The 22,405-nt window shown below is 53.9% G+C and overlaps 1 protein-coding gene across 1 annotated transcript in view; it reads right to left on the bottom strand.

Moving 5' to 3' along the window:
* The window catches only part of HS3ST3B1 (heparan sulfate-glucosamine 3-sulfotransferase 3B1), a 34,040-nt gene extending 18,180 nt beyond the window's left edge, over positions 1-15,860 (bottom strand). The window contains exon 1 of the mRNA XM_068914202.1: positions 15,251-15,860. Coding sequence (XP_068770303.1) covers positions 15,251-15,777 — 527 coding nt within the window. The 5' untranslated portion in view covers positions 15,778-15,860. The remainder of the gene's footprint in view (positions 1-15,250) is intronic.
* Positions 15,861-22,405: the final 6,545 nt, after the last annotated feature.

The following is a 22,405-nucleotide window of genomic DNA, read 5'->3' as shown; positions in this document are numbered from 1 at the left end:
TGCCTCCTTGCTGCAAAGTGATCAATCAATCTCCTATAGGGTTTAGATAGTTAACTGTCCAGAAAGGACCCCCATGGACACAGGGATTTGGGTACTGGGGGAAGCTGTAGCAAGTGTTTAGGAGTGCAGATAGCAGCTCTGCAAGCATCATTGCAGACTGGCTACAACCTGCTGGCTTCTAGCTGGTGGCCCTGAAGCACCAAATACTTCAAGAAGCGGCACACAGCTTGGACATGTGAACCAAGTAACATGGCCGCTAATCCAAGCCCCTGACCTCTCCCATGAGAGCAGAGCTCATGGGGCTCTGCCTCTGCCTGTCCCTCCTCATGCAGCAGAACCAGCCCCCTTCCCCACCCCGGGCATGTCACAGGGCCCTCCCAGAGGGACACGTCAGGGGGCTGGACCCTCCAATTTACCCACTGCACGCGGCACGGGGAGCCCCTCCTACCTCCTGTCTGGAGAACTGAGCAGATCCAGCAAGCTTGGTGTCTCACACCTCCCACTAGGACATTAGGAGATATTTCTAATCCAGGAAACCTGTGGGAGTTTATCCCAGCTGCCTCATCCCTAAAGTCCCAGCTGTTCAAGGCCTTTTACAGGACCCCTGGAGGGTCCCTGCAGATAGTTCAGCATTTTTATGTGGTATACTGGTGGCACAGCTCCCAGTGAGAAGACTGCACCTCGTTTTGGACCCAGTGGACATGTCCTGTGCATCAAATGCAGAGGAGAGACATCACTTTATGCTTCCACCCATACGGTGACAAAGCACCAGAGCAGCATTTGTTTAGTCATGTTGCATTAGCCAGACGTTTCCTAGAAAATAAGTTTGTTTCAAGTGAAGCAGCCCCTGCCTGGCTCTGTTCTAGGGTGGCAGCCCGCAAGGATTATGCGCATGCGGTGTTGTTACACCACATACTTGTAAATCAACTTTCCGGCTAAGTAGAGGTGCACCAGCGACGACTCCGTTACTCCTCTCTAACCACCAGAAGCTGCTAGGAGAGGCTGCCGACTGAGGGGGCACGCAAAGCGAGCTGCTCTCTCGCCTACCGCGGCTGTGCCTGCCTTGCAGGAGCGGCGACCCATGGGCCACGCTTGCACTGCGGCATGGGACGACCCATGGGACGTGCTGGCTGGCTCCGTCCTGGGGTTAATTCCCCCAGCAGGAGAGAACAAGCTGCTCCCGTGATGCCTTCAGCTTCCCGGCACAGCTCTCCTGCGCCCCTTCCCCGCTTCCCACGTTGTCCCTCTCGCCTCAGGCACCAGAGCGGCCACGACACTACGCTTCACCTGCACTAATTTTGCTAGATGGAGAGGAAAAAAAAAAAAATCCCCACGCACCAAAGAGCCAACCCCTACCTAGATGTTGCCCAAGTCAACAGCCGCCAAACAAAACAGAGCCAGCCAGATACGGGCAGGACCCTGGTTCCTCTGGTGCCGCGTTCATAAATCATCGCCCCGCTGAGAGGTCTTTTGTGTTCTCCCCGAGCACATAAATTAACGCCCTAATCTGTGTGCCTGTACGGACAGGTAACAAGTCACCCAGATAAGGCGGCCTTTTGTTAGGCACCCGCGCGAGCGGCCTAGCGTTTGCACAGGGAGGGCTTTCCTCGCCACCCTGACACGCATTTCTCCTAATCGAGCCCAACCTTCCCACGCCGGGGCTTTACGGCCGCGATTAGAAAAACGCTTCCCGATAAGCCCCGGGCAGAAAGTCGCCCCACCTCGAGCGCTTCGGCTCGCGACCAGCCCCGCGGGCTCAGGCGCGCAGAGCCGCGCTGCAGCGGGGTCTCCTCTCCCCTCTGGCGGCCGGCCGGGCGAGGAGGACGCCGCGGGGCCAGGAAGATGCCGCGCGGGGCGAGCGGGCAGGCACAAAGGCGCGCGGGCCGCCGGGTGCGCGGCGCTTTGCTGGAGACGCCAGCGCTTGACACCGAGTTCCTGTCGAGCTGAATCGCTTTTGTTCCCGGCTCCAGCGGGAGATTCCTGCCTCCCCCGGCCCCAGCGTTTCAAGCGTTGGGGGCTGCATTGAGCCGAGGCCAAGCCATCCTTCACCGGCCCAGACCTTCCTCCCTTCCCCCTCCTCTTCCTCTCACAATTGGGCTCTGTAATTCCCAGTGAAAGCAACCCCCTCCTTTCCCCCACCGGAGGAGCAGACCCGCCGCTGGGGACAGGGTATTAAACTATCATGCAACGGTAGGAGCCCCACAAAGGTCTGGTGCTGCGGTGGCCACCCGAGAGCCCCGCTCCTGCTCTTCTCCTTCGCTGTGAGATAACGAAGGAGGGAGGGGAGCTCATCTCCTCCCTCGTTGGATACACCAGGGAGCGAGGTTTTCATCTGCAGAAAAATTCCTTTTTTTTTTTTTTTTTTAATGCCTCGGCACTTTCTCCCAGGCACAGAGAGCCCTGGGAGCATCTTCCACTTGACTGCCAAGCAGGAGCCGATCTGCGGCCACGTGCAGAACCAGCTCAGCCCCTCCGCAGCACGGCAGCTGCCAGTGGGAAGGCCAGGGAGCCTCAGATAGATACAGGTATATACTTGTTAGAGCTGGAGGTCTAATAACGGCTTTAAAAAACCATGCATGATCTCCAGAAACCCATCTTCTGCCCCTAAAGGAATACTTGGCCAAAGGTAAGCAAGTGCCATCTCCTGAACAGCAGAGTCCTTTGAATGGCAGCTCGGAAAGTGGCTAGCTTCCCATTTTCAGCATCACCCTCCAAAAAAGTAACAACTTTTTAATGTCCTTTTTGCTCAGAGCTATATATGCATGCATGTTGCTAGCACAGGCCTAATGATGGTGGCAGGTTTCTGCCAAACCCCAACTGTATGGCTCCAACTGGCTCTTCGGCAACATCCAAAGCAGATGTCTAACTCTTTCGCACTGGGGTTTCTCCAGTTTTAAAGATAACGGGATGCTCGCTTTAACGGACAGAGCACAATTTACTCGAGTGGTGGCCGGGACTTGCGGTGATGAACAAGCTGCCAGAAGACTTCCTGCTACGTGGGAAGGGACCAACCTGGTGAGCACACCCTGCCCTTGCCTGGCCCAGCTTTTGTGCTCACCTGCTTCCTGCGGTTCAGCAAGAATTAACATTTGTAAAGTGCTTTGACAACCTCACATGAAAGACTTCGATTTGCCACAAAACTAAGATTTTCTGCCTCAGTGCAAGATCCAGGCAGAGACGTTCGGGAGGGCTTGGGCCCCCGTCCCTTGCCAGCTGACTTTTCATTACCCTGACCAGCCAACAGAGTGGTTCAAGAGTTTAAAATTGGTTTAGACTTTACTCCAGGCTCATCTATCCAATTCGTGTACCCAGGTCTCCTGTCTCCTTCCCAGCAGATGTTCCTTGCTAAAGAAGGCTGGAGCCACCTCTGGGTGCAAGGCAGGGCTGGCACCAAGCACAGGCCAAACCTGCGGTAATCTGGAAACTGGCTTGGCCAGCATGTACCACGTTAAGATGAACTATATTTGCCACCCTCTGGAACAAAAGGTCTAGCAAATTAATACACCGTTGATCCTCTCAGTACTGATCCCTAAATGCATTTTAACACAAATGGGATTGCTGTCTCGACCCGTTCATTAATGGATTTGTGATTTACAGTCATAAAGGAGTAGCCAGTGCATTGGATATCAAGGGAGCTCCACTGTAAACAGATCAGGCTCATGAGTGAGGACATGTTTGCCCCAGATTAGGATTTTTTTCCCCCCAAACAACTCTTATCATACCAGTATGTCCTTCCTTAGTCTCTCCCCATCCTTCTCACCCCCCCATATCAAACATCAAAAACAGAAAATAAAATCAAGTTCCAGAAGAAAGGAGTAGTGTACCAGGACTGCTGCGCATTGATGCAGGAAAGCTACGGGTTAGCAGTGCTACTCTATCCCAAAGCTGGTACCCAGCTCCACGAGGTTCCCAAACTAACGATAGAGAAGGAGTAAACAAAAACAGCCCTGGGAAGGAGTGAAATTCCCAGCAAAGGAGGGAGACAGGCACCAATTAGGGAAACATGAAGGAGCAGGTTTGTCTGCAGACTCCCCTTCTCCCCAGTCATTACGTGGGATCATGACTTGGTCACAGACAGTCAACTAAATGCAGTCAAGAGCTCTTTAAAGAGCAGACTCAGCTAGTGAAGATGCTCCGCTGTAGGTACAACAGATGTAAAGCACTGCTTCTAATTAAAAAGGTATTCATGTAATTAGAGACTTAACATCGCCATACCAATGATTTGATCTAGTCCAGCACTCTCAGACTGTATTTAAGAGGGCTCTTCATGCTCGCCTTTCATTCCTGACTACGTGGGTCATCTTTCTTTGCAACCCTGCCCACTTCTCCACCAGGCTATAGCCCACCTTGGCGGCTGGGACAAGCGGGTCCGGAGCCACAGTGACAATCAGAAAGAACCTTACGGAGCTGAATCAAGTGGGCCAAACCCTGACAAGTACCTTCAGCATCTGACCTGGTGCAAGGTTTCGGTCAGGAGCAGATCCATCCCGCTAGCCAGGTCCTGGCCATGCTGTGAAAAAGGCGCACAAATCAACCCAGTCCCCCCTTGCCAAGAGCTGAGATTCCTTCCAAAGCCTACTACAAGGACGAATTATCCCGTAGTCCCTCAAGGCCCTCTACATAAAGAGCGCAGTGGGCTGTATGCTGAGGCCTTGGAGCACAACCCAAGTGAAATGACTTTTCCCTGAACACAGAGGAGCATGAATGAGAGCTATTGTTATTCAGATGAAACCAAGTGTCAGATTAACAAATCAATGGGCATAAGAGATATAAAATGAGTTACCATTGAAGCCTTTCAAATACCCAAACATATGGATGAACCAAATGTGAATTGTAATTGACTCACCCGCACCTTTGATCTCTACGCCCTTGGGTTCCCAAAGAGACAGCGGCGTCCCCCTCCGCCAGCTCTGAACTGATGGGGGCCTCCATTGTGAGCCCGCACAAAGCCTATTCTCTCTGCTTCCATCTCCTGGATGTAGATATATCCTGGCACTCAGCAATTGAGACAAGCCAGCTCTGTCTTAGAGAGGGTGATGGAGCAGAAGAACTCGACTTGAGTGACCCCACACAACTTCTCACCCGGCAGCCCCACAATCCCAGGGCACTTCTCCCCAGCAGCCTGCGCCACCCTCTCCTGCGTTTCGGCCTTCTGCACGCAGGCTCCCCTTGGGGAGGCACACGGAAGGGCAATAAAGTCACTGGAGAGCAAGCCTGTGCAGTGAGGACGCGCACTCCCCCACTGCTCCCCAGAGCCAGCAGTGGGGTTGGTTAGGTCCTCCAAGAGTTTCACTGTATATAACTAAGGATCAGACTTTGCCAGCAATGTGTGCAGATACCACAAGCACTTGAATGCACTGCAAAACCTGGGCTGATACAGACGTGCTGGAAGTCGCTTTTCTCTTCTCCAACAGCCTCAACATCTGACAGCTCGTATCACCTGACAGCCGATTCTTCTCCTCTCTTGTTACTGTAGGTCTATTAGAAGTAACTTGGAGTTCAAATTAAACCTGATACCTAAATTCTTTCTTTTGGAGTTTGCAAAGAGTGAGCTTTAACCAGTTTTGGATAGATCTGAGAGTGTTAAAATTAAGCATTGCTTTTGATACCGTAGAAACCTGACAACTCTGCAAAAGAGTCACATGGCAAGTACTTGTTTGGCTTTTTGTGCCTCATTACAAACTCAAAGTTTGCTGTAGATCCTCCAGGAAACCCTGCCCAACTTATTCTTCCATCTCCACGTTCCACACGCACACATGGGGTTTGCGTTTTTTACCCCACATCGAAATTCTCCCACCACCACTGTAGCAAACAAAAATTAAGCAGCTCAGTTCTCACTGTACTGAACCTCGCAGCACCAGGAGTCTCGAAACTCTTGTTATTGAAGGCGAAACCCTGGTAGCTATTCCCAGGACTAGGCGCCTGATCCCAGGGGAGGGGATTCCCACCCAAGAACGCCGCACACGGCCCTTCTTCTTCCACAGCCGGAGGAAGACTGGGTCTGATGGGGGAACCCGGCGAGCCAGAGGCGTCCCCGAGCAGGCTCCGCTCTGTCCTGGTCGACTTCCAGTTCAGTCCCAACCACGCAGCCGCTTAACGCAGCTGATAACCCTTCCCGGGACGGCTGAGCGTGCAACAACTGCAGGGCTGACCCGCGGAGGACCGGAGGAAGGAAAGGAGCCCGGCCACAGGGAGAAAACTCACAGGCTCTTAATCTCCTTTAGGACCGCCTGAGCTTGCTGTTTATATATAGCTTAATTAATTATTACACCACATTTAGCAGAGTGACCTTGAAATCATCTCTGGGGGAGCTAATAGCCCCGGCAGCCTCGCCAAGGAGCCGGTGTCCGCGGCGGCGCCGGGACGCCCCTCGTGCGCCCGCCGCCCCGGGAGCCCGACCCACCTCGGCCGAGGGCACGCGGGAGGCGGGCGAAGCGCGAACCTGTAATTGCCGGGCTTGAGAGCCGCCGCCGAGAGCTCCCGGCTTGCAGCACAACCCAGCCGGAAACACCAACCCGCGACTCCGCTTCAGCTTTGGCACGTCCGAGACCTTCTCCCTTCGCGCGCTGCCCAGCACCCGCGGCTAACTACTCCCTGGGCTTTTCGAAAGGCCGCGCAGACGGCTCAGCAGCTGCCAGACCAGATACGGAGGGAAATTAAGGGAGGGCGGGGGAAAAAAAAAAAAAAGCAGCCATGAGCTTTGTGCTAAGTTGCAACGAGTTCGCGGCAGAGCGCTGGGGAAGGTGGAAGGAGACAGGCTTTGCTCATCGCCCCGTCCCCATCCACCTCGCCCAAAAAGGAGGCACGTTGGGTCTAGCCGGGCGACAGCGCGCCCCGGCCGCCCTTGCCCTGGCCGCAGAGGGGCAGCCCGCTCTGCGCGAGGCCCCCGGGAGCCTTCGTCCCGGCCTGCGCGCAAACGCCGCCGGTACTCAAGGCCGGTGACGCACCTGCGATTTACTCCAGCGCCGCCGCGCTTCACTCCAAGCCTTTAAAATAACAGCCAGTACACTGAAGGCGTGCCGAAGCCGCAGGCCTTGCCGGAGTTTAGACAAAGAGTTAATAGCTAAGCGCAGCAGCAAAGCGTTTTTATTAACGAAACTCCGGGGTTTCGTCCTCCCCCTAGCGACCAAAAAACCTCTACACCAAGTCACCACCGTCGTTGCAGCCTCACGCCACTAACTGCAGCCGCACAGACCCTACTGCAAGATCACAATAAAACCAAAAACACCAACGCAACTTGATGGCAGCATAACGTCAGGCCGCCCGGCTCTTCCGTGTTTAATCACAGTCACCAACTCAGCACTTTCCAAACCTTCACACGCTGCACTTCTGTGCTTCGCGGGCTCTTATATGTCAAGACAAGCTTATACTCAATACTTGAGACAGGCTGCTAGCTGCAAGCTAAGCGGTTTAACACAAAGCTATTTTTCTCGCTGCTTTATCAGACTCTATCCCTGCGAAGGGTTTTGCCAAAGAGGCTGCGCGTGCTTCTGGCGAAACATTTCCTCAGTTCAGGCACGCAGACGTGTAGAGAGGGCCTGATCCTGCAGCCCCCACTCAGGCAGGGCTTACGACTGCTTTTAATAGAGCCAGAAGTTCAGGCACTGATACGGTTACTGAAAAGCAGCAGCTTACTGCCCAGGCCGCCAGCGCGCTACTGAAGACACGTCTCTTCGCTAGAGCCAACTTCACGCATGAGAAGTACGTTTTGTGAGAGAATCAGTATTTTGACTCCAGCTGTGCTCGGTTTCGCTGGTCGCAGGACCGCGGCTGCGGCGACGCAGGATTTGGTCTCACATTCACGTTCAGCAAGGGATGCATAAAATATATACATCCCCCTATAATATTATACATGTGCATATAAAAATATATATATATATATATATATATATATATGCACAATTCTCGCTTGCTTCTGGCCTGACTACTAAGCTGCCAGGATTCACACCAGAGGGATCAGACCGTGCCAATTCAAAGGAGAGGTTATGACTGATCATTTTTCTAATAAACTAGTCACTTGGGTGGATTTTCAGAAGTGCGCTGCTCAGGACAAGCTGAGCAGACTGCCGGATTATGGCTTTTATTACAAAAAAATGACAAATTTTACCAGCGCAAGACCTGCAAGAAGGCAGTGGGCTGTCCTTAGTAGTGAGGACTATTCCTCTGAGCAAGGGGTAGCAGGTCTGACCTCCTCTAACGCCGCTGTACAAAGTTACGTACAGAACAAGGTTAGCACCGGATGGCTGCAAAATATGGTCTAGGTCAGATCCTCGTGTCATAAAGCGATATAACTCCCTCGAAGCCAGCGCTAACTCATCCCGTCCCTCTGTAGAGACCACCTCCTCTCTATCCCTTTTCTGCAGGGAGAGGGGAAAACAAGATAGATTTTGAACTCCACTGAGGAGGTTAAAGCAGATGTAAAGGGTTGAGCAGAACTATAGCGAGACATGATGTTCGTTGCTTGTCTTTAATCAGCAGTCTCCCCTACCCTGCCACCACATAACAGGGCACCGCCATGATCAGGTATTTCCACAGAAGAAACAAAAAACCTGAGAATTGGACATTTACTTGAAACTAGTGTGAGGTCTTCTGCTCGGAGCACTTCTAAATGTATTTTCCTCTTTTATTCCTATCGGTATCATCAAGATCCTCAACCCCGTAAGTTGGAGCCTCTCTGAGTGCCTCCAGCGGGACTCCTCAGATAGGAGCACGCATGCTTACAGAACCTGGAGGCAAGGTTTTGCAAGGCCACCACAGTTTAGTCAGCTCACAGCATCCCCACACCACTCGTTCCTCACCCCAAACACTCCCCATGACGGTGCCGCATGCAGAATCACCACCACCAAGTCCGTTTTCCTCCTCTGCCTTCTGAACTACTACCAAGAGCAAGACCACCATCAAGAGTGTTTGAAGCCCAATATGGCTTCAGGAGAGATGATCTGCTGCCCTTAAAGTTTATGAGCAAACTAAGATTTACCGTGCATCACCAAATCCGAGCAGCCCCTGCAGTCCTCAAAGATGCCCCACACCTCCAGGACAGATAGCTCTGCAGAGGGCTTGCCCGACTCGTTACTCCGCTAAGACCTTCGCTGCCTCCACTCGCCCGGACCCTAGCTCACGGCCTTTGAGGCTCATCTCTAGGCATCTCGTGACGACCTCCAGAGCAACTGGAGACCAGGAGATGACAGGGGACAGGCCATCATCAATAGCATAATCATAGGAGCTCCCTAATGGCACTGCGAGCTCACCAGTGAAGTCACTGCCCTAAGTTAACCTCACGTTCGTTTTGAGCGTGCTGATAATCAATACGTTTTCTCGTCAGACGCCTTGTTAGGAAAGTCAGGAGAAGGTCCATTTACTCCATTGCCTGTTGGCTGCTGTTGGCAAGGTCCGATGAGCTGAGCTACGCTAAAAGCCCATGGTGTTTCGAGCAAGCTAATTAAGCAAAACATACAGGGAGCTGCTGAAAGACCTGAAATTGCAACAGCGTGGGCAAGCCCCGATACAGTCATTAACGGCAAGTCAGGACCGAGCCCGGCACTTAGTCATTTCACCAATGAACCGAGAGGCCTCTCCTGCCGTCACTCCTCACATACCACGTGGTGACAGCAGGTAGCAGCCGATAGCCCCCTGACCCCCTAATTATACTGCTGAAATAACGCGACCTGCTATTTGTTGTTCTTTGAGCCCATACGTGAACTGTCCTGCACGGCCCTGGCCTATTAATTATCCCCTTAACTCACTGATCACCGATAGTCACACCACCACGAGAGGTCAACGTGCACGCTGAAAGATCATTAGACTCCTTCCTACTTGGGATGGATTAATAGCACCGAATTCAGGCTCAAGCAGACAGAGCAGTTTGGTGTGACGGCAAAACGAACTCAGTATCGGGCCAGATCAGAAACGCAGCTCACAACTACGTCCCTTTAGGCAGAATTTTAACAGCTCCTGCATCTGGGGCTTGCTGGAGCTTCCTAAAAACTAAGCATTCCCCGAAAGAGCCTCGAGGGATCCAGAGCACAGCGTGCCACGGAGCTCGGCCCTCGCCCGTTTTAAAAGGGAAAAGAATAAAAAAATAAAATAAAATAATCCCAAACCCGGAGTCAAGCCCGTGGGTTTTTCTTCCCATCAGTTTTATGCCAAGAAGGAGCGCAGCGTTCCACCGCACGCCGCGCCGCGCTGCGCTAATGCGATCAGCGAGGCAGATCCACCATCCAAATAAGTCCCCCCCAATGCATGGTCAACCCTGAAAAGTTCAGCAGCTCAACAGGTGAGGCCATGAAACCCGATCACGGCAGACAAGGCCGTCCCCCCCCGCCGCCCGCCCGCCCGCCCCAGCGTCGTGCTGGGAAGAACTCGTCACGTGCGTCGTATCGGGCAACACGCTCGCAACAGAGCGGCGCGCTGAAACCCCAGCAACACGAATAATCTTTGCCATCTGTTTGAACAACTCAACCCTCCTCAGATCTGAAGGAATGATCCCACGCAAACACAAGGGCCTTGCTGACTGATTATAGCAGCCCGACCCGTCTTGTCTGGGGCCGTTCGCCCCGTAGCAACGCCCGCCGGCCCCGCGGAGGTCCCGCACCGCCGGCCCCGCTCAAGGAGCGGGCCGCGACAAGTCCCCGCTCGCGCAAGGACAGCGCAATACAGGGGTCGATAGCTCATTTATTGATTGATTGATTGATTTTTTTTAAATCAAGGCGGGAGTTGGGCGGGGGGGGGGATTAAAAAAGCCCAAAGGGAAAGGTGCTGGGCAAAGGTGCCCCGGAGAACGAAGCGGCGCTCTGGGATGCGCCCGTCGCAACCCCACGCGGCTCAGGGCCGTCCGCTCAGCGCGGCGGCAATGGCGGGGCAGCTACGGCAGCCCGAGACCCGCCGCCGCGGGCCAAACGCCGTCTCGCTCGCGTTCGTTCGGCTCCTGACCGGCAGCAGCCACCCAAACCCACCTCCCCCCCCCCAAAAAAAAAAAACAAAAACCCCAACGAGGTGGCAGCTGAGGACGTGTCCTCCAGGCTCAGGAATGACGGTGAAGCGGCACTTTGCACGGCCTCGAAGGTCCCCGTCCTCGTCCAGGGCAAGGGCAGAGCCTGGGAAACGTGAATCCGAACGGGGTTGACTGCCGGGCCCCATCCTGCCGACCCTACCGGCCCACGGAGCCCAGCGAGGAGGGGCAAGTAAGGCAGCTTGGCCGCGCGGGAAGACGGAGGACGGAGCCCCAGCCCTGTATGTGGGTTTTTTTTTTTTGGGGGGGGGGAGCTCTCCCGCCTGGGTTGCTACAGACGAAGCAGCTCGGCTGTTGGGATCGCAGCCGGCGTATCCGTGGCACGAGGTTTCCTAGCAGAGGGCTGCAGACAGGCAGCGTAAATCAGTGATGGTCAGCGGGCTGGGGGAGGCGCAGCCCGCGGCAGCAGGCGCTGGGTGCTACAGCCCACCGGGCCTGGAACCAAAAAAAGGGGGGGAAAAAAACCCTAATTACTTCATCTTTCTTTTTTTTTTTGTCTTTTTTTTTTTCCCTTATCTCACATTCATTACAAGACCAAGCGCTCCCAAGTTCCTAATTTCATTCAAAAAATGGGTCATTACTACCAGAAATAAGAACCGAGCAGCCACAAAACCTGTTCCTCTCGGCTTGCAAGAAGTCATTCCCCCCCCCCCCCGCCAACCCATCTATCATAAAAATATATATATATATATATAACTTTCTAACGGACCGCAGGGACGGCTGCGGGGCTGCGCAGGCAGACGCGCGCGCGCCCTGCTACGCTGAGATTCGGACTGCCGCCCGCTGCAAAGAGGAAACTCATTTATTATCCAAAAATTCCACGCGCTGCTTATAATTAGTTTGCAGTAGTGGCTGGATCTCATTTCTCTTCTGTCATGGTAAATATTTTCACTCGAAGCAGCTAACATGCTGTATTCATTACCGGGGTGGGGGGGGGAAACACCCCGCAACGTGCTCACTGAAGTTGTTTCCATTAGACCTCTACGCATCTCGCTACCAAAAAACCCCATTTGACTTTTTTTTCCCCCTCTTCTCCCGCCGCTCGCTAGGAAGGGGGGTCAGCGCCGCTTGAGACCGTTTGCCTTGCCACGCAAAAGGAAAAAAAACACATTTCATTTCTCTTCAGCTCTTCCACCGAGCAGAAAACGAAGCAAGAAGGGAAAAAAAAAGGCTCGGACTCCCTCCTTCCAGAGTTTTTTTCTTTGAACCGTACGTGAAAACTTTAGGCAAGATCAGTCGGTTTATAAACACGATTAACTACAAAGACTTCACAATATAGGCTTTCGTCAGGCTTAAACGAGGCAACTTCTGATGCCAGCTGCCCCTCCGAAACCTGCAGAAACATTACATGGGAATACTTAGTAGTACGGTGGGAAGAGCTGGAAAAACAACCAACCAACCAAAAACTTTTAACAGATAGGGCCAGAGCCGCTCAGCAGCCAGCCGAATAAAATATCCCGTCAGCCAGGCAAGGGTCAAAACTTGCACCGTCCCCTTTTAAAAGGGCAGGCAACTGCATTTAAAGTGTAACGACGGGGCGCTGAGGACGCCAGTTAGCTGCCCCGATTCCAAAGTTCAGCGGGTCGATTTGTGCAGCAGCGTCTGAAAAAACAAAGCCAAGGTCTGCCCAGCCACACGCGCCGCTACTGGCACAGCCCGTGCCTCACAGCGTTTTTAATCTGATTTTATTGGGCCATTAACAAGAAAATACAAACGCTTCTCCTTATTGACACTAAGATAATAAATAAAAGCCTCGTAAGGGCTTGTGGAAATAAGCACGGTCCCGAGAAGCGCTGCGGAGCCAAGATTCATTGAAGTCAGTGGGAGTTTCGAGCTATACAGTGTCTGATCTCCAACACCGAAATTTATAGGAACAAACTCTGCATCTAATTCAAGCTGAAGTTAAAAATTAGGCAGAATTACCCAACAACTTGGCTGCTGATTTCAGCAACTACCTTCCCCCTAATATATTCTGCATTATTTATTCTTCCTCCCTCTCAGCTCCCTCCACGCCCCCCCCCCAAATTGATTCGGGTCCCAGTCCCACAGAGAGGTAAACGTGCTCCCAACGCCAGGCTGAATTGCACCCGAGTGATTTCAAGACTTTCAGCATCACTTAAATTTGATGCTTGGGATTTTCACCAATGAAGATGAGTCATACTAAAGTTTAAAACTCCACTTGCCTAGATACTCTTTAATACGTAACCCTGTGCACCAGGGATAGGGCCCGTGCTTCTTAAAATTAACCAGTTCCTAAGGTGAAGCCATTTAAGAACTTAGGCGCAGCTTGGATGCCAGCTTCTCCAAACGTAAAAATAATATGTTTCCTTTAAATATCGACTTTCCTCCATTGCATCTGGGATAACAGATTAATGTAATCATAAGCATTATTCTCTCCTTCCCCCCTTCCACCCCTTACTTGTAAAAGATTAATCAACCATTTTATGGTCTAATTTAGGTACCTAATTAAAAACAGAGTTCAACACATACAACACCATTTTGCTAATAAATCTTGACAGGTCTTCTGCTTTGTAATACGCCAAGTTCGCCTTTCAAAATGCTAGAATCATATTTTCTAAAACAAACTGCATTTATAAAGATTTCGTCTTGGTCGCTCTGGGACGGCACGCTGTATGCTTCACAGAAATCCTAGAATTTCCTAAAACGAAAGTGCTTTCAAAGAGACTTCCTTCTAGCCAGATCTTATCCTGCCTTCACTTCACTAACTGCTGAGGGATAACAGCATAAAAAAAAAAAGAAAAATTAAAAAAAAAAAGACATAAACCTAACAGCATTTGGAGGGTGGGAGTTTCTCAGACTACAAAGCCGTTAAAATCCAGAACTTCGCAGCTACCACCTCGGTTCAAAGTTTCAACTTTTAGACGCCTCTTAACGTTCCTGGAAACATTCAGCACAAGAGACCTATTAAAAATATTTGTGATAAAGTGACACAAGCACGAAAAGAAACCCTAGCGCGGTGCCAGCCTCCGCGCGCGCGGAGGGCTCCTCCAGCGCAAACCCTGTCAGAGCAGGGCGAAGGACCACCGGACTCCTTCTGCCCACCCATCGTCCCCTACAAACCCACCCGCGCAAGCGAGGTCCCGTGTGCCGGGGAGCCCCACGCTGCTGCTCGCCAAGTCACTTATCCATCCACGCGCTTGCAGGAGGGCAGCGCATTTTTTTTATTATTATTATTTTCAAACGCCATACATTTCCGATCGTACCTCCCCCTATTGCCAATCAATCAGCTCGGGCATCTCTCCCACCGCTCCGAAAACTGCCCCCGAAAATCGCCTGATGGTTCGTAACAGAGAAAAAGCGCTATCTTATCCCCAACGCTGCGCTGCAAACGACGGGTCTGGGCGACCACCAGCTCTAAAACGGACGGCAGCGGTGGGAGAGCGTTAGCGGGGGCGCCGCGTGCGGCTGCAAGCTGCCCAAGCGCCCGCGCAGCGCGCAGCGCACCGCCTGCCAGCCCGGCGCCCCGCTCTCTGCTTGCTGCTGCGCCCGGAGCGCTGGTGCGCGGGGAGAAGCCGGCTTTGCCCACAGCGCTGGTACCGTACGGCGCCGGTTCCGGATCCAAACGACATTTAAAGCGCGCCAGCCATCGCACACCACCAGCCCGGACCGGGAAAGTTAAAGGGAAAAATCCATGTTAAAAACTTGCCAAAGCACCGGCAGCGCAACGAAATAAGCGCGTTCAGAAAATTAATATTTAACCTGCATTTTAAAGATTGAAGACGGTTGAGCTAATATAAAGTCTACAAGCAGCTAGCTGCCGCTTAGGCTAACGGGGACCGCGGATCCGGCACAGGGAGAAGGGGGCTTTGGGGTGGTGGTTGTGTGTGGGGGGGGGTTATCCTACTCTATTCTATTTTGGTTCTTCTCTAGCAGGTCATTTAGATGATTTAAATTTAGCCTCGGGCGCTCCTTCGACCTGCTCTAAAGCCGCGACCGCGGAGCAGCGCGGAGCCGCCGCGTCCCCGCGGAGCCGGGGGCCAGCAGCAGCCTCCCCCAAGCCCAGCGGAGCTGCGCGCTCCGCGGCGGCGACACCCGACGGCGGGGAAGCCCGACGGCCCCGTCCCGCCGACGGCTGGTCCGGCCCGGCGCCCCCTCCCCCGGCAGCGGCACCACGGGCCGCCCGGCCGGGGCGCACCGGGCCGCGGCCGCCCCCTTCCCCTCGGGGCCGCCGGGCGCCCGTCTGCCCCGCGGAGCGCGGAGCGGGGGGGCAGGGAGCGGTACCTGTACCAGGCGAGGCCCCGCTCGTAGTTGCGGTCGAAGAAGTGGGGCTCGGCGCCCACGGCGCGGACGTCGGGGTGCACCCGCAGGAACTCCAGCAGCGCCCGCGTCCCGCCCTTCTTCACGCCGATGATGATGGCCTGCGGCAGCCGCTTGGTGCCGGAGCCGTTGAAGAAGCTGGAGATGGGGCTGGCGGCGTCGGGCGCTGCCCGCTGCTCCTCCAGGCTGCTCTCCTCGGCCGGCTCCGGCGCGGCGGCGGCGGCCGGGCTCCCCGGCGGGGCGCGCAGCAGCAGCGCGGGGAGGCGCGGGGCGGCGGCGCGGGGCGGCGCGGGGGAGGCGCGGGGCGGCGCGGGGGAGCCGCGGGGCGCCAGGCCGGGCAGGGCGGCGGCGCAGGAGCCGGCGCACGAGTAGAACATGTAGAGCCAGAGGAAGAGCATGATGAAGAGCAGCAGGAGCCTCCGCCTCAGCGGCAGCAGCGGCGGCGGGAGCGCGCCGGGCACATCGAGGCAGCGGTTCAGGCGCTGCCCCATGTGCCCGCGGGCGCGCCGCGCTGCATGGCTGGAGCCGCCCGGCCGGCCCGGCACGGCTCAGAGCGGGGATGCTGCATGGGGCACCGACGGCAGGCGGTGGAGGTGGGGGTGGTGGGGGGGGAACAGCCTCAGCACGGCCCCATGGCGAGCGAGCGGCCGCCCCCTCGGCGGCCCGGCCCGGCCGCTGCCCGCCCCAGCGCCGCTCTCGCCGCAGCCGCCGCGGGCAGCGCAGGCAAAGGCAGGGGCGGGGGCGGGGAGCGGGGAGCGGGGCCGGCCGACGGGCAGCGCCCCCAGCCTATCCCGGCCGCGCTCCGCCGCCTGCGGAGCCCCATGTGCTGCCGGCGGAGCAGCCAACGAGCGGCGCGGCTGGGCGGGGAGCCGCCGGCCGCGCGCGCCGCCGCTCATTGGCTGACGAGCCGGTACCGCGCCCGCGGGCGGGGGGGTGCGGAGGGGTGTCCGCCCCCCCCCCCCCCGCGGCGGCGAGCCCCTCTGCTGGCCCGTCCCGGCGTCCTGCCCCCGGCCGGCGGCGGGGCTGCCCGAGGCGCGACCGGCCGCTCGGGCACCGTCGGGGCTGCCGGCTGCCCGGCCCGACCCGGCCTTTCGGGTGCCGGGCGGCGGCGGTATCCCGACGGCGGCGTTTCTGTCGCGCCTGTCGCGACTCCGCCGCTGCCTCCCCCGCCCTGGGCGGGCCCGAGCGTGTGCCCGTGGGCCCCTTCCAGCCCCGGGCTCCAGCTCAGCCGCGGCGGCGGGGAAGGGACGAGGGAAGCGGTTTCAGGGCAGACAGCGGTAACCGGCCGCCCGCGGCAGCGGCTCCCCGGGGCGCGGCACGACGCGGCGGCAGGTTCCCTCCCGCCGCCCCCTCGGAGCGGCCGTGCGGGCCCGGGGGGGCCAGGCGGCTCCGGGCCGCCGGTGTGAATGGAGGGTGGGTGTGTGCACACGCGTGTGCACGGTGTGAGTGTGTAGCACGGGTGCTGGGCCTAGCTAGTGTGCACTGTGTGCGCGGGTGTAGCCAGCGCGGGTGGGGGCTTACAGTGGGGTGTTAGTGGGTGTGCGGCCAGCCGGCGTGCCTGGTTCGTGTTAGCGCGGGTGTGCGTGGCCTGCCGGCGTGCTTTGCGAAGTGGCCTCCCGCCACCTCAGCCCCACGTCAGCGGTGTGTCGTGGGGAGGGAGCCGGGCCCGACCCCACCGCTCCCTGGAGGGACAGCGGGGAGGGGAAGGGGAGAAGCCCAGTCTCTCCTGGAGAGACAGCCTCAGCTCGGCCCGCTCCCCTGCGGGCTGGGAAGGGTGCCCACGCCGTGGGGCCAGAGCTCAGCAAGGGGACAGCGCCCACGGGACGGCCGCGGAGCTGCTGCACCGGCCCACTGCCCCGTCGTCTGCCCTGCAGCCTGGGCTCCCCGCGGGAAAGCACCCCACAGACACCCGAGAGGGTCCCGAAACGGGGTAAACCAGAGACCCAGAAAAAGTCCCGGCTGAACACATCAGAAATAAAACGTTGCCATATTTTTTTCAACATGGATCATAAACAGGTATTTCACATTATATTAAACCATATGAATTTTAACCATTACCGTCACAAGTCTCATAGGGGCGGGTATTTTTCAAATGCGTGTAACAAGAAATAGCACAACAATATCCATTTGCTGTAATAGCTGTATGCTGGGCAATACAGCAAACATAGGCTGTTGTTGCCACTGAAAATATTCATAGATTCATAGACCTTAAGGCTGGGAGGGATCATTATGATAATCTAATCTGACCTTCTTATAAAACTAAACCATTGAAGTGCAATCGTTCCTGCATCAAGATGTTAACTTCTGTGGGATATACAACATCTCTTCTGTAAATATAGCTACAGTCCTGATGTGAAGCCTTCCAGCTCTGTAAAATCCATCACATCCTTCACTGATTTATTTCAGTTACCCTAGCACCTTATTTCTAGCCAAATTCACGCTTTATTTCTAGCCCAATTCAGACAGTTGCAACTTTCAGGCTTTGAATCTTGTGAGGCTTTTTCCTACACGTTACAGAGTCAGGTGCTATCTGAAACATCTTCCCTCAAATTGCACGCTTGCCAGCTTTTCCTCAGAACTCTCCTATAAAAAGTCCTGAGAAAGTGTGGTAACAGCAGATTATCAGGTGGGATAAAGCATGAATTCAGAGATGAACGGAGACCCTCCCCACTTCTCTGAGCCACCCTCTTTCACTGTAATGTGTAAAGAGTGCTCGCAACTCTCAGCTTTGCTGAATATTGCGGAGGTCTCCAAACGAGCTGCTTTCCTTCCCTGGAAGGATGATCTGGTGCTACAGGCCTCGTACCTGTAGTGCTCAGGTTCAGACCCTGCAGCTCGCGCTGCTGTCTCCAGCAAGTCGCTCTGACTCAGGTCCAAAAATGACTTTGGATACTAAAGCTGCTGTGTCTCATCAGGCATGTGGTACCTAGTCTGCTCTCCAGAGCCTTACTGGGATTTCTGCGTGGTCCTCGGAGATTTGTATTCCTACCATGACACTCAGTCCAAGAGCGGCGGCCTTCATCTCCTGCTAGGCTGGATGTGGCCGCTCTGCCTGCTCCAGCATTTGCTGATCAGCTGTGCTGGGGTGTGAAATGCTGGAGGCTGAGAGAGATTAAACTGGACACTGTCCCTCAGACTGCCTCTTGCTCAGAGAGGTCCCACCAGAAGGCAGGTGCCATACTCCAGTACTGAACCAAGGGCCAAGGGAGATCCAGGGGTGAGGTCCCATAGCAGGTGCAGGTGCCTGACATACCAGGTATTAGGATAGCAGGGCAGTGAGTGGTGCTTAGCCATTCCAAGCCATGCCCAGGTACCCCAGGAGAGCCCACCAAAACCAGAATCTGCAGAGGAGCTGCTTGAAGGCAAATACTGAGGACTCAGATGTGTCTTGGATCTCGCCCCTCTCTGGGCTGCTTCTGCTACTCAGGATTCAGGTGGGTACCAGAGCCTTCCTTTTCAGAAAGAGAGAAAAGGTTGTAGTTTTGTTCTGCTAGAAAGCTAGAAGAGAATCTGCCGCTGGTGAGTCAGAGCTCACTGTCAGGTTCACTTCTCTCTTCTGCTTCCCACCGCTGTCCTTCTCCACAAGAGGAGATGCCCAAACCAACAGGCTGCTGGCTCTTCCAGCATGGGGGTATTCAGAGCTCTCCCACACCCGGGCCCAAATTTTAGACATGGCTTGAGCCCATGAGCCCATCTAGGGAGGGGAACAGCTTACCCTTTCTCCAGCTTGGCTTGAGGAAGAAATCAGAAATGGTGTGGGCTGCTCTGTCCAGTTTTTTCTGCTACCCACTGATAATCCAGCATGGGCTATACTACACCAAGTAGGGACCTGTGTTCATGCAAAATTACTGTTCTGCAAATTCAGCTGTTATTTTCAGACACTGTAAAATCAGTGCAGATTATCCTACCTAGTGCACTTGTCAAAAGAAGATGCCTAAACTTTTGATTTCCTCATCAAACTCCAAAGCCCTTTGAGACGCTCTTGCTACTCCATTTCCATCTCATCGGCTGTATTTCAGGGATGGGTGATGTGATCTCTATAAATGATTTGGAAAGCGCTTTGGGAGGAAAGGTGCTGTCTAGATGTGAGGCAGCGGTGCTAATGCTTTTATCATTCCTAGGAGTCTTGGCCCCACCAGCAGATCTATCCAAAGTGACAGTGAAACACTATCAAGGTATTACGCATTATATTTAAATAGACTTCACTCAGTTGTAAATTCTGCCTAAGTGGAGTTTCTCCCACAAAGCTATTCTGGTTGTGCCTCAGAATTGGGCACTAAAATCTTATTTGGGCACTAAAATACTTATTATTAGAGACTCAGGCTAACATTTACTGATGGAGACTTTTCTCCACTAATCTGGGTGAACTCAGCCCACAGCCCAGCCCCAGATTTACGTGGGGAGTACCCCCAGCTAAGGAGCCCTCTTGCTGAGGCATCCTGCACATTGCCCACCCCTTAAGGGCTTTCAGTTAAGAATGTTAATCAGACTCAGCTTTATCCCTAAACAAGCTCTAAAGACAAAATAGTAAGTTTAATTGCTAGACTAAATACAAGGGTTCAGAGCTCCATTTGCTATACAGACACAAAAGAGAACCATAAGACAAGATAATGCAATTGTGGATTATACCTGTCAATCCACATTTCCCTCGCTTCTTTTAGTGTCTCAGTTAGATCAGGACAATGGCAGCCCAACCTGCCCACCCTATGGGCATGCCCAGGAGAGTTGCCACAGCTGCACAGCCCTCGTCCCCCACGATCGTTGCCTCTGCCAGTGTCCCTCCTCTGGAGACTGCACGGTGGAAAGAGAAGCAAGGACCTCACCGTCCTCATGCCTGTCCTCAAGCGAGCTGGGATTTCCAGCTCCCTGTTCACCACACTGCTGTAGGACCTGCTGCCCAGACTGGGGACCAGGGCACTGGGACATGATGGTGTTGGGGGTATCTAGGTCATTTCCTTTTCCTCCTTCATGAAGTATTTGGAAGTATATACTCTTTTGACTTGTGTTGGCTTTCTGACAAGCCCCACCTTTCCTAGCACTGTATTTTATAAAATGCCTGTCTCCATACAAACACCTTGTGAGATTTGTCACAGTCCACATATTGGCAGTAACACGTAGAGACCAACACAATACAGCAGCCCTTGGAAGCAGAATTAGAGCATTTGACTGAGAAACAGCTGGGGTGAGGAGACTCTTCCCATGACACCAGGAGCTTTGGGAACCTCCTTTCCAGGACCAGCTCATGCTGGCGTTCCCCGAGGAGCCTGCGGGAATTCTGCACACTCCACGGAATTGCCTTATGCTACATTCAGCAGACAAACACGTAACCTAGTAGCTTCAATGCACATGTGCAGCTTTTCTGCCACGTTATTATTAAAAGATGCAGAAAATATTGTACTAAATTCGCCTGATTTCTCTTCAGAGTACTACGGCTTTAAAGGCAGAACTAATGGGCCAGGATTTGCTGGAATATCTATTTTCTTTTTTAAATTTTTGCAACCCAACTGCTGCAGAACAAGAGAGCAAATCTTTTCCTAAGTGCCTTGATTTTCTTGGATGTCAGAGGAGATAGCGTGACGCTGACTCCTTCATATATCAGCTTTACCTCAATTAATGAAAAGTGCTGTGTGAGAGCTGATGAAAATAGAAATACAGCTGACATATAGAAGAGGGGAAACAAGACCTAGGGAAGTGTATGACTTCTCCAAAGGTACCCCACAGAGTAACAGCAGAGCTAGGATAGTGCTTGGGTCACCTAAAATCTTATCAGTATCATAGCCACCTGGCACCTATCCTTCCCAGGGCCAGGTATTTGCAATGCAAATACTGGGATCATGCAAGCAGATCTTACGTGCTTCAGCCATGGAGTCAAATTGCAAAATATTTCAAAGCATTTGTCTGCCGTGCGATAAAAGAGGTGGTGGTGGTGGGCTATATGTGGTATAAATGGTGGTATAATCCAAGCAGTGACGAAATCTGGTTACAGGAGGAATCACTTCCTAGTTTCCCTCTGCATGTTGGGAAAGATCCACCAGTAGGCAGAGGCTGGTACTTGTGAACAAAATTAAAGAGGAGACTCCTAGGGAATGTAGGATTCTCAGTTACGGGTAGCAATGTTCAAGACATGACACAGGCTGGCTCTCAATGCAGAGTTACTCACCTCTTTCTTTACTTATTGTTTTGTATAATTTAGAACATAAAACCTGCTGCTTCCACGCACGGGTTGCTCCCTTGTACACTGTTATGCCTGCGAGGTACCGGGAAAAGCCTTCAGAGAGAATAATTCTTATTGTTCCTTATGTCAGCCAGCGCCAGCCAGGGTAACATCAACAAAATGTCACAGAAAGTTTGGTTTAAGCCCTTAATGTATGTCAGCTGGAGCTTGTAAAATTTGGATTGGCTTTTTAAGAAAAATAGCCCCAAGATAGGTTTTACTGTAATTGTATCTTCAACAGTTGGACTCCTGTATTTTTTCTCAGGAATGACAAACTTGTAAGTTATCAGGAACAGCTTCCTAGCAAAGGTAGACCAGGATAAGGGCTGAGACAGCTCCATCTGAGCTGTCCCCGGAGCAGGGTGAGGATGTGTGGGAGGCAAGTTTTCCTTTGGGAGCCAGTGGTGACTCTCATCCAGGCTGACCCAGCTGCCTCCAGCTCACAGAAGCACAGAATGGTTGAGGCTGGCAGGGACCTCTGGAGACCACCTGCTTCAACCCCCCTGCTCAAGCAGGGGCACCTGGAGCACGTTGCCCAGGATTGTGTCCAGATGGCTTTTGACTATCTCCAAGGATGGAGACTCTACAACCTCTCCGGGCAACCTGTTCCAGTGCTCCGTCACCCTCACAGTCAAGAAGTTTTTCCTCATGTTCAGATGGAAATGCCTGTGGTTCAGTTTGTGCCCGTTGCCTCTCGTCCTATCGCTGGGCACCACGGGGAAGAGTCTGGCCCCATCCTCTTGACACCCTCCCTTCAGATACTTGTACACATTGATCAGATTCCCCCTCAGTCTTCTGTTCTCCAGGCTGAAGAGTCCCAGCTCTCGCAGCCTTTCATCATCTGAGAGACGCTCCAGTCCCTTCATCATCTTAGTAGCCCTTTGCTGGACTCGCTCCAGCAGGTC

Source organism: Struthio camelus, chromosome 19 (genome assembly GCF_040807025.1).
Source record: "Struthio camelus isolate bStrCam1 chromosome 19, bStrCam1.hap1, whole genome shotgun sequence".
In the NCBI taxonomy this organism is placed as follows: domain Eukaryota; kingdom Metazoa; phylum Chordata; class Aves; order Struthioniformes; family Struthionidae; genus Struthio; species Struthio camelus.
Note: the sequence above shows the minus strand (reverse complement) of the source record. Positions and strands in the feature narration are given on the sequence as shown.